Below are 12,818 nucleotides of genomic sequence, written 5' to 3' on the forward strand. Positions count from 1 at the left end.
ACTGTCATTAGATTTTTAGAGAAAAATCAGAAGGGCTTAGCCTGCAGCTCCAGAGAGGTAGGTTCACTTACTTGCTGCCAAACACACTTTGTGTGCAGCTGTGAGATACAACTGTTGTCTCTCAAATATCAGCAACGTTATATTGTGAACTCTATGCGTAGGTGTAGTGATAGGATGTACATTGAAAATAATTTATCATATGGTAAATGAGAGGCCCTCAATTTTTTTATGCTAGAAGAAAATAAGCTTTGATCTTGTCTACCAAAATTAGGTAATTGTACTGGTGAATTACTGATAATGCTGACTAGAAATTATTTTAACAGAATTGAGTAAATAGGAATATATAGAAGATGTTCTTCAAAGACTGCTATTAACACCCCCCTCTATGTAAGTTTTATTTTTAATAAGGACATGCTTTTGTGTTGTTTTATTTTAAATGCAGGTGAACCAAGAAAATTTGACCCAAAGTTCAGAGGACCTATTCATAACAGGTAAATATCTGAAGTCATTCTTTTTTCATTCAGTTGGGTTTGCGGTGAACAGAGAGTAAACATTTAATTGACAAAACTTGTGAATTTGATTCTGCAGTTCTTTTTAATCCAGAAGGCTGTCCTTACCATACTTAAGGAATATTATGTGTGTGCTTTTAGTTCTTTCAACCTATATGCCAATTCTGTATGCTTTGTGTTGTCTAGTACCTGCTGTCTTAACTTGAGCTGATGTAAGCAGAACTGTTAGTTATCAAATACTACTAAGCCTGCAGGAGCTGGTTGCACAAGCTGTATCTGTGCAGTCTGCAGTGTTGTTATATTCTGCGGTCCCTTGGCTGGATAATGCAGTCTGTCTTGTTTCCATATAGTATGGGACTGGAATCCAGACATACTCTATTCTTCAGTTTGCAGCTGGTTTTCCTGCACAGAGGGATGAAACTCTGTGATCATATGCCAGGACAGCTTAACATATTTTTACTGTTATTGTATCCTGATCTAGTGAAAGGTGTCCCTGCCAATGTTGCAGGGGTTGGAACTAGATGATTTTTAGAGGTCCCAAACCATTCAATGATTCTCTATAGCATGATACAGCTAGTAAAAATTATTTTTACTTTTTTTTTCTTGCTATTATGAATGTGCAGTTGCCATGACATTTTCTGCAATTTCAGAGAATATATATGTGCTATTCTAATTTCACTTTCTACCATTCCAAAGCAGCTTTTTAAAAACAAAACCACATAAAACCATCCCATAACTAATATGCCACATATGTTCAGTGCCTTTCATAATTCCCTGGTGAGATGATATTATTGGAAACAATACAAAATAGGTCAGTTCCCTATACAGTGAGGGTATGACCTCATTGTACAGTAGACCATAAGGCAGTGATTCCTAAATTGGTACATACTGAGCTTACTTTGCAATGAGGTGCATCTGGGTTTAGATTCAACATATTGTTTTTGCAAGACACCCAGATGACTTGCCTGACTGTGTAGGGTCATCAGTGCAGAACTGTGCAGTAGACATGTAGCATTGTAGACATACCCTTAAAGTAGTTTGTCTTTTTAAGACAATGAATGTGTTTTTTTTAATTTTTTTTTCCAGTTACTGAGATGAAGTGATTAACAAATGACAATCTTTTGAGCAAATAAGGATTAGCTAATTCCTGTGAACAAAATGCCTTCTCAGAATATATTCCTAAGAGTTCAGCAGGAGGAAAGTGGGATTTTGCCCTGAATTTGCTCCTGACTTTGGGACTTCCCACTTTTCTGTAGGAGAAGAGAAACTAATGTCATTTAACACTGGCAGGCAGACAAACACCACACAGCTGCTCACTCACTCCTCCAGTGGAATGGGGGAGAGCAGTGGAAAGGTATGAGTGCAAGAACTCATAGTTTGAGATAAAGACAGTTTACTAAGTAATGCAAAAGCAGTGCACACAAGCAAAGCAAAACAAGGAATTCAATCACTACTTCTCATCAGCAGACAAGTGTTCAGCCAGTTCCAGGAAAGCAGGGCTCATCATCTGTAGTGGTTTCTTGGAAAGACGAATGCCACCACTATGAACGTCCCCTCCTTCTCTTTCTTCCCCCCCAGCTTCTATTGCTGAGCACAACATCATATAGTATGGGATATCCCTCTGGTCACTTGGGATTGCCAATCACAGAATCATAGAATCATTAAGGTTGGAAAAGACCTTCAAGATCATATGGTTCAACCATGACCTTACTACCAATGTCACCCACTAAACCATGTCCCAAAGCGCCATGTCCAACCTTTCCTTGAACACCTCCAGGGATCGCTATGCCACCACTTCCCTGGGCAACCCGTTCCAATGCCTGACTACTCTTTCTGAGAAGAAATGTCTCCTATTTTCTAACCTAAACCTTCCCTGGCACAACTTGAGGCCATTCCTTCTAGTCCTATCATGAGTTACCTGTGAGAAGAGGCTGACCCCCATCTGGAGATGCATTCCTTCCTCACACCAGATCTATGATCAGTTTAACTGAAATCATATGAGACAGAAAAGATTTGTGAAAGCAATAGCTGGCACCACAAAAATATCTAGCACAACGTGTTTGAAGTCTAACCTGTCTTTAATTCCTCAAAGGCAGAAATTTACTCCAAACCAACTTGCCCTGCCCCCAGATGTTCGCTGGTAGGAACTGAGTGTGTTTTGCACCTCTCAGTTTCTGAATGTATGAATACTTGCCTCATTTCACAGCCCTAAAACAGTCTCTCTCTCTCCCCTTCCCTTCCATCAGGGGGAAGTCTCTCTCTCTCCCCTTCCCTTCCATCCCACCATTTCACTCACTGAAAGCGAGCTGCTTGAGTGAACAATGATGTTAAAAGGGACTAAAGATTTACATATTGTATCTGGTAAAATAAGTAATTATTTTTTATGAGCAACAATTAGTCTGTATGAATTGTTTCAAAATTCTCTGAAGCTACCCAATAAAGTATTTATTTAGTTTTTATATGTTTGTTTCAGTATTTATTTAACAGCGATACTTGGCCATGGGGAGTTTTACTAGGACCTATACAGGAGTTTGTGTCCTACAAAGAACAGAAAATCCTGCCTTTTGGTAAAGTGTTTATGGGTACTTGCTCATTGTGGGGTCTACAAAACTTTAAAGTAAGATTAGCACAAGTAGATGTAATCTTTAATTGTGTTTAGTTATAAAATGAGACCTGTGAGAATTACACTAGAAGAGGTTTCTGTGACTACAGGAGTTGTAATTAAAGTATTTATGGTGGCATATTTCTCCTTAGACATCTTTTATTAAATCTTGTATCTCTTATAAACTGCTCCGATGCCAAGCTTCAACACAGAGTGTCTGAACAGACTTGGAGAATGAACAGCATTTCCGTCTTTAAGCAATTGTCCTTCATTAGATTACTGTCATACTGACCTTGAATCTGTACCAGCTTTGCCTCTCTACAAATTTATTTCAGTGATCTGTTAAAACTGTATCTCTCTAAAGAAATGAACAGGATTTTTCATTCCTTTTCCACACCTGAAAATGCTTTTAAAGATCTCCAGTTGTTTAAAAGTTCATCTTCTTTATGCTAAAGAATAACGGTTGTTCATAAGAGGAAACACAGACTGGGAAACGGAAAGAACCGTAGACACTAAAAATTACTGTTTGTCATTGGAGTGTGCATTCTGAGATTTCTTTTACTTGCAGGCTTCAGCTCTCATCCACTTGGCTCCTTACGTAGACTCTCAAGCAGAGCTGAATATCGCTTAGTTTATGGAGACAGTCTTTCACTGTAACATGAAGAAAGCTTTAGACTTCCTGGAGTGATTATTGCTCACTCTTACTTCAAGAAAAAAACAGGGTACAGCTTTGATCAGGTCAGAACAGAAGCAGCTTATTGCTACAGCTGTAGGAGAGAGTAGAGAGCAGCACCGAGGTCTTCTGCCTATGCGAACTCTGCCCAGGTGAGGCAGCTACAGAGTTTACGTACCTTTAGGTTATACAACCTGCTCTTGACCAAAACTGTGTCAGATAAGCAGAATATTGTAAGTAACAGTGATTGAAATACTTCGGATGAGGAAGTTCAAGACAGTACCTCCTTCTACAAATAATTTACTCCTTTGTTAATGAAATTGTGCTGACTGGTGAGACCATTAGTTGCAAATATTTCTTAGCTAGTGAGGCCTGCAAAGACCTATGAAGCATGTTCTGCCACACATCTTTAGAAGCAAAAACTTGTGAAGTTAGCTTGTGAAGGAGAAAATTGCTCATCATAACTGGAGACCTCAGAATTTGTTGTCTCTGTAAATGCATACTTGCCCTTCTCCTACCTGCTTAGGCATTCATATTTCATATAAACTACATCTCTAGAATGACTCTGATCAGGGTCAGATGCTGGAAAAAAATGATTGTAGTGATCCACATCTCCACTCCTCTGCCTGAATGAGCTTGATATGTAGACCAAAAAATTAAAAACAGCAATTGAATTGAATACTGACTTCTCAGTTTTCAGACTGGAGAATGTGTTTTTTTGCTTGGCTGTAAATAGAGGTATGGCTCTCCACAAGATGTTTTTGTTTTTTTTTTTTTTCCCCCTCTATGTAGAGTATGTTTTGGTTGCACTAAATGAGGTCAAACAACCAAGTCAGAAAAGTCAGAATTTTGTGCAGAGATCAGGGTAGTTAGATAACGGCTTTTTTTTTTTTTTTCCACTGTTGTTTTCCCAGTCATAACCTATTTATAACACAGGTAAGCTGTGCTGGATCGTCATCTCAACATATTGTTTATAATACCTGATACCAGAAGTGATCTCATGTTTTCAATGTTTTAACATATTATTTGTTTTAAGAATGTTTAAGCCTGTTCTTCCGTATGTTTTTATTTCTGTCTACAATTCAAAAGGCATATACATTTATTTGGTGGTCTTGCAGTGAAAGCAGGACCTTACACCTCACATGTGATTTTGTGAGTAAGACTTCAGGAAATAGTAAGTGCAGATGCAAACATGCTTATGTAGTATATTCAGAAGTGAGAATACCCTATGGCACTCATTGTTTTCAAAGGGTCATATTAGACACCTTATTTTTAAAAACTGTTTCTTTCTGACCCTAGGCATTGTACAGACATTATTTGCTGTGTAATCTTCATAGTCGTCATTCTGGGTTACATTGCATTAGGAATTGTGGGTAAGTAAACACAGGTATAGTATGTAGTAGTGCTTTCTCATACCCAGGAGAAGCAGCTTTGTGAACATCAGTACTTTTAACTGACATGTCCCTTTTGCTTATATCTACATAAAGCATTCAGGTCTATAAGCAATACCTTGCTTAGAAGCAAATCATGAATTAACATTCAGTGTCTGTTGTAATTAGGGAGACACTCAAATCCACCTATTTATGATAAAAAATTCAAAATGAAGTATACTTAAGAAAAATGACATTGTTTGGTAATTTTGGTAACATAAAGTAACTGTGGTGGAAAAAGCCTTTCATTTGTCATTAAGCTGAAGGCAAAAGATAAACACTTTAGTTTTCAGAGGCTTTTTGTTCTGTAGATTACCAAAAGAACCTATATGAGCAGTGAATGGGGAAGTAAAAGGGGTAACTTCATTTATTGTGAGATCCAGAGTTGTTTGTATATTAGGATATTCATTAGTAATACCCATTTTATTTTGTGTGAGAGAATTGTATAAATGCCTGTATGTGAAAGCACAAACAATATTGTGAAAGTGTACTTGCTGTGTATCTGCATGTTTCGCTGTACTCTAATTTATTTCAAAATGAGAGGTCATCTTCAGTACAACTCATTAGTCATGAATTGTGCCTTATGTCTTATTTTAGAAACAATAAAAAGTACATTTCTGTATTTTCTTTTGTGAATACCCTTCTGGATCCCTGTTAAATTTACCTTGAGGACTAAGCAATAAATGTAGCTTTATCACACAGCTGCTGTGACTGAAAATCTGAGTCAAATTTTGCTCTCAACATTGTATGTATCGATCACATAGGTTTTAGCTGTATGCACATCTGTGTAACAATGGAGTAGAATTTGGTTAGGTATATGTTTCAAGAAGAGTGAAATGTAGTCTAAGTAAAAGGTAGTTAAATCTCCTTGAAAGATGAAACATGATGATTTTTGATACTGGGCTTTCTTGGTCCTGCTTCAATGATGGCTGCTGTTGAATGACTTTACTGAATAGAAATATTTATTCCATGATTTACTCTTTGTATCATTCTGTTAACTTCACAGATGAACTAATAGTGCCAATTTAACAATGTAATTTTATTTCCTAATGGAACTGCCTTAACACTTCATATATATTTCTGAGACCTTGGTCTTATCTGGGTGATATTTTACAGAAGTTAGCCTCTTAATTGATGATTTTAATTCAGAAAAATACACATAAAAGGCAGCAAATAAGTTCTCTTGGAAACGAGCCTCATGTTCCAAAGGACAGATTAATTTGAAGTAATTGCTTTTGTTGTATTGCTCAAAAGGATGTTTATACAACTTCAGTGTCATCAGCATGGATTTACAAATTCTGCATCATGTGTGCCATTACCTGCTTCAAAGCATTACTAAATTGCTTGTATTAAAAATCCGTAAGAACAATTTCTCAATTTTCAGGTTAGGTTCTGCACATGTTAAAACATTAAAAAATACATTTAAGGGAAGCAAATTAAAAATGTGAAAGACTGCCCTTTTGAAGGTACGTGGTAGAGGGAATGAGGCAGATAGATAAACAGATTTGTGGTTATTTTTTAAGTATCAAAAGATGCCACTGTTCTAATCACATTTTTTCCTTGACAGGGAGCTTTCCATCCTTTACAACCAACAACATAGCCCTAGAGCACAGAAAAAGAGGAGTATACCTGATAGACATTCAGATTGACAGGCAATAGGTATTTTTGATACTGTCCATGTGTGTTGGCTCCACATCAGTAAAAGGGCTGACATAACTGCAGGCCTCCTGACAATGAAATGGTGCTGTCATAGGATGTCACATTGCTGCTCTGAGGGTTGGCTCAACTGTGTAATATGGTTCAGCTGTTCTTTAATTTTCTTTTTTCATCTTATTTTTGTTTGTGCCAGCACTCAGACCACAGCCTTATGATTATCAGAATGTGCTCGGAAAAAAATCTGAATGACTGGATTCTGTTTCACGTAGTGCTTGATAGTGTGTCACCAATAGTACAGCAAAACACACAAAACATTCTGCTCTGTCAAACTAGTTCTTATAATAGCCTTCTTCCCTCAGTCAGAACTGTTGAATTAGATACTTATTCTGCACTGCATAGGCCAGAAAAAAAAGGGTGTATTTATGACATGGATTCTTTCACTGTCGTTGTTCTCAGTTTGCAAAAGAAGTGACAGAGAAATAAGTTTATTAATCTTGATGTTTAAGGCCTGGCACAGCCAGTGAAAGAAGCACATATTTTCTCTTCTGGTCATTTCCCTTCTCCTTCTGCTGCTGAGTTAATCAAATGCTAAATGTTTATGTTGTAAAGCAGACTAATTCTTTTTTGTTTCACTTTGGAATTTAGCTGAAAAGCGTCTTCCTCTGTTGACCCAGCAGCTGATTCCAGTGGTGGAATTTCACAAAGAAAAGTGTGCTAAATCTATTTTTAAAATCAATTTTTTTTAGATATTGTTTTATTAAAAACATGACTGAATCCTCAGGCATGCAGGACAGCTACTGCCAAGCAAGAGAAGTTTTAGAAAATTTGGTAATGGCAAAGCAGGAGCAGTCTGTACAGAAATTCTGTTGAGAAGTGAGTAGAATGCTCCATCATTTATATTCTATTTTCTATTAGTAATCAAGAAATACACGGAAAAAGATGAGTGATGAAACCTGAGACCAAGGACTGACACAAACCCTGTGAAAGAGAGACTTTTGAAAGATTTCAGCAGAGCTTCTGTTACAACTGAAGAGTGTGAGGATGATACACTGCTCTGCTAATTTAATGAGCAGAGTTTTATTCCTGATGGCTGTATTAGTCCATTGAAACAGACTGAAGGAAGTAAGCCTGCATCACATTGACCCTTCTAATAGAAAGATCCTTAAGAAAAGATTGCTGTATACATAAGCAATAGACTGAGACAGCAAACAATTATTTTGCAGTGCTTATCTCCTTTTTCCCAAGTTTGTCTGAGGAATGAAAAATAATTCCAGGTTTAATATGCTACCTTGGTAAGGGGTATTATTGGCTGTAGCAGCTACTTCCAAATTATATGTACAAAGGATTTTTAAGTCTTGCTACTAAATTCTCATCAGTACTTTGGAACTGGCATGGTGGGGTTTATCTCCACTGGTTCCTGTTTCATAAAGTGCCAAATAAAATAATAATTTAAAACACTGATTTTTAGCCTAGGAAAACACTGATGTAGAAGAGTCATTTAACATCATACAAATAAGGCCTGAAAGGCTTTTCAGATCTGTATAGGAGCTTGATTCATTTGGGCCCAGACTTTTAAGTTTATGAAAAGTAAGGTCTTATTAAAGTATAAGGAAAAACTACTTGTTGTCTGAGTCACAATGGAAGAAAGTATACATGGCATAACCAACAGACACAGTGCAATCACCAGAGAGCTGTGTGATGTCATGCATACATATGTGTAATTGAATTTTCAGTTGCCTACAGGAGTTCATAAGAGTTGATAGTTGATGTCTCCTAAATGTTCCCATTAGCTAGTGTTAATGAAATAAGTAAGTGGGGCTTAACAAAGAAAAAAATAAATGGGGTTTAACACCAGTGAAGCACTTCAGCTTTCTGTGAGCATCAGAATACCACAGTTAATGTGAAATGCAATCAGTCTGGAAGTTCAGAAGTTGGTTGATACCAGGCAGCAAGTTTACAAACTCCAAAACACAAGCAAAATGAGATATATTAAAATAAACTAGGGGATTTATTCTGGTAACTTAAAACCATTCAAGATGAAAAGTAGCATTACAGATTCTCTTTTGGTGGACGTTATTATAACTATTTGCAAAAGTCAACAAAAGTATGTTGCGTATCTGTCCCAAACATTCCATTAGATTTGTAATTTGCTGCTCTGAGATCTTGTATAGGTTCTGTCTCTACTGCACATATAATAATTGTTATCATAAGCACTATTATTCTCACCAAAGTGACCTTGAGGAAAATGACAGTTTCACAGTTGGCTAAATTTAATGCCACAAAGTGGAGAGAAAATGGTTTAATTACAGAGAAGCAAATTCAAGGTAGTATGCATAGGTCAAAACCTAAAGTTTGGCTTCTGGCATTCAGTAATGTATTGCACAAGAGAGGGAAGGCTGGGACTGAAAACTTCGTAATACCTGCAATCTTTTACACATAATACAGATACAAGGAAATGGTTGTTACAGGATTTTTTTAGTGTTCTCTAGCAACCTAATTTTAGTGTGTTAGCTCAGGGTACTGATAAGGAATTATATTCTAGAACTATAGTTTCCTTTCAAATGATGCTTTAGAAAAATGAAATTTCTATGACTTAAAGGCAGATCAGCAATTGGTAGTCAGTAGTTCAAAGACTAGTCATGGGCTAGTCATGAAGGAAGCTTTTTTTGTTCTGTTCTGTTTTTATTTTAGTTTTTCGCTAGGAAATCTACAAATCAATACTCTTCAGAGGCAATCAACAAAAATTAAAATGATACATGAGAGGTGACACATTTGCATGCTAGTAAATTTCAACTACTATCAAGTTATTGCTGTACACTTGACTGTAATGTTAAAAGATATGTGTGTATTTGCAGCTTGGGTGCACGGTGATCCTAGGAAAGTGATTTATCCAACTGACAGCTATGGGCAGTTCTGTGGTCAGAAAGACACCTTCAATGAGTGAGTACTAAATCCAAACACCTATCTTTATGACTTATGCACTACAAACAAAAAGTGAGGTTTCAAATCCTCTCTATGCAAGTGGTTCTTGTGCAAAGCTGAAGAGACAGCAACACTTGATTTCCTCTTATTGTATTTATTCCAAATAAAGTTCATAAATAGATTAATCGCTCAGTGCAAATCTAGACACAAATTATTACTGCAGTGCAGTTGTTCTCATTCAAAGAATATTTTTGGTAAAGTATAAATATAGCTGATTGCATCACTAATAGCATTGAAAGTGACTAGCTGGCTCAGCTTCTGGCTGCAAAGTTTAGGATATTTAATAACCATTTGAGAAATTCTTCTGTCCACCTTGGGATAAGAGTAGTCCTTAAAGCATTGTAGCCAGGTTCTCAGTTTCTCTCAATAAGCTCCAAATACCATAAAAGAGCATATGGTAAAGGTCTTGTTTTCTGCTACTGCTTATCTGGGGATAGTGGAGAGCAGAATGTATAGTCAGGCAGCTGTAGCCATACCTTTCTTGGAGATACCAGCCAAACAGCTCTGTTTAATTGTCTCAATTTCCTAATCTCTTAGATTTGAATTTACAAGAATTAAATTTATTAGTTAATATCAACAGAGTATTTCTGCATGAAAATAGTTGCTCAGGAAAGAAAGATGTCACATTATTGTTTTCTCTGAAAATCTAAAACTTTTTTATGAAACAAAATGTAAGAGCTTTTTTTTTTTTTTAAGAGGCTGATGAAGGTACTGCCCAAAGTCAAATTCAAAAGGAGGGGAGCAGTAGAGAGGAAGTGGAAGCAGGAGAGAGAGGAAGAGCTAATACTTTGTATCCTCTCAAGCTCTTTTTACAGAGGAAACAGAAATGCTAGGGACTGTAAGAGGACAAGACCTGTTACACTCTCTGACTAAGATTCTTCCTAACAGTTGTTGGCGAGTGGCCGGAAGAGTCCTCTTCCTCTATGAAGAGAAAGAACTAGGAGCAAAAGTGTTCCGCTTCCTCTGCTCTTTGCTCTGTCTTTGCCCCCTCTCTGGTCCATGGGAAGCAGCAGCCAAATAGGTTTGGTGGTCTGGGGCATACAGCATCCATGCACCAAGTGTGTGGCATGTAGCCAGATTTAATTCTGATTACCCATTCTCATTGCCTCTTTCTCTTTGTTACTCAAGTCTTCAATTATTTCTTACACCATGATTTCCAGTCCGTACTTTATTTGCCACATGGAGGAGTTCTTTATAAAAAATTAAGCCAAAAGATACACAATATAATTTACTAGAAAAGGAGGAGTGTTATGGCAATATTAGCATTCGGGCCTGCCAGGAGGCTCATCTGAACAAGTCCCTCTGGTTCCCAAAAGTGGAGGTGTGGGATGTGCTTGTCAGTCCTTTATGGATACCATAAGAAAGGCTAACCTATAAATATGGTTTTCCAAAGTCCCTGAAGGCTTAATATGAGACCTCTGAATTGGCAAGTGATGACAGTCTCGGTGATTTGAGTCTTTTGCTTGGAACAAGCATCCCCAGCAATCTCACTGAGGAGTAGAAAAGAGGAGCTGATAAGCCAACATTCACAGTTTGTGAAAAAAAAAAAGAGTTGAACTCTAATGAATTCCGTGCTTTCAAATTAATTCTACTTTGTGTAGAATCTTTGTGTGGAACTTTATCATAAGAGTATCTTTTAGTCCTCTTCATACTCCACTGTAAACCATCCATTAATCTTCATGTAATCTGTAAGCTTGTTTTGCCTTCTACAGAGCACAGTGTAATCATGGAATACAATAGTATTTCACTGTAGTGGACACAGACCTAGTTTTCAGTGGCTGTTTCCTTATGTTATCTATATGCTTAATCTTTCTTTTCTGCTGGTAATATCAGCAAGTGGGCTAACACATCTGAAAAAAAAAAAGGTTTCATTAATGGCTTAGAGAAGATTACAGACTGTAAATACTCACAAGAAACTACTGGAGAAAGATGACATTTCAGTCCAAAATTTTGTTCTTTTGATTTGAAGAAATAACACCTAGTGAATTGTATTTGCTAATATGTGTGTTTTGTTAAACAGCACATAATAGAATATACTGCACTGAAAACAAATTAAGCATCTAAAATGTCAGGCAGTTGAGCTAATCCCAGTTTTAAAAGGAGCTTGAGTGTATGATTGCTATATATACAAGGGAGTTTGCTATATAATAGCTTTGTAGACATAACCATGTTCAGCAGTTCAGTGTACATGTCCTAGAATGGGGGTTACCCCAAAAGCACTTCATTATTAGTATATCCATCCTATTCCCAAGGCAGAGCTCCTTCTGTGTTGCATTGCCTCAGTTGGCATCAGTGGTGGCTCAGACAATGTTGTATTGTGTTTTCTTGCACATCACAGGCTACAGGGGGATATATGCATTACTAGCCAGACCACTTATCCTCAGGGTGCTCATCCTCCTGACCTGGAAGTCTGGGAGCATAAGAAGCAGAAGAAGCCACCTGCACAGTTCAGGTGGAAACAGAGACCTGGACTGTCACAAGTCCATGGGGCCAGATGGGATCCACCCAAGGGTGCCGAGGGAGTTGGTGGATGTGATTGCAGGGCTGCTTTACATCATCTATCAGTGATTTTGGTCATCTGGAGAGGTCACAGATGACTGGAGACTTGCTAATGTGATGCCCATCTATAAGAAGGGTTGTAAGGAGAACCCAGGGAACTACAGGCCTGTCAGCCTGACCTCGGAGCTGGAAAAGGTGACAGAACAGGCCATCTTGAATGCAATCATGCAATGTATGTGGGAACACCAGGGGATCAGGCCCAGTCAGCAAGGGTTCATGAAAGGCAAGTCCTTTGAGTACTGTGTTCAGTTTTGTGCCTCTCACTACAAGAAAGACATCGAGGCCCTGGAATCATCAGTTTTCAATAAATCCAAACTGAGGTGACAGCTACCTCAAGGTCCCAATTTCCAGAAATTGTCAAGTGTGGGGATTGTGGGGTGCAAAACCCTCAGGCTGTCCTTTATTTA

General features: G+C 37.6%; 1 protein-coding gene across 2 annotated transcripts in view; it reads left to right on the plus strand.

Annotated features, from left to right (window-relative positions):
* The window catches only part of SLC44A5 (solute carrier family 44 member 5), a 91,553-nt gene that overhangs the window by 40,842 nt on the left and 37,893 nt on the right, over positions 1 to 12,818 (plus strand). For both annotated transcript variants that reach the window (XM_080601549.1, XM_080601548.1), the window contains exons 2-4: positions 443 to 491; positions 5,084 to 5,157; positions 9,726 to 9,810. In XM_080601549.1, coding sequence (XP_080457675.1) covers positions 443 to 491; positions 5,084 to 5,157; positions 9,726 to 9,810 — 208 coding nt within the window. The remainder of the gene's footprint in view (positions 1 to 442; positions 492 to 5,083; positions 5,158 to 9,725; positions 9,811 to 12,818) is intronic.

The sequence above is a fragment of the Anser brachyrhynchus genome, assembly GCF_964034855.1.
Source record: "Anser brachyrhynchus genome assembly, chromosome: 8".
NCBI lineage: Eukaryota > Metazoa > Chordata > Aves > Anseriformes > Anatidae > Anser > Anser brachyrhynchus.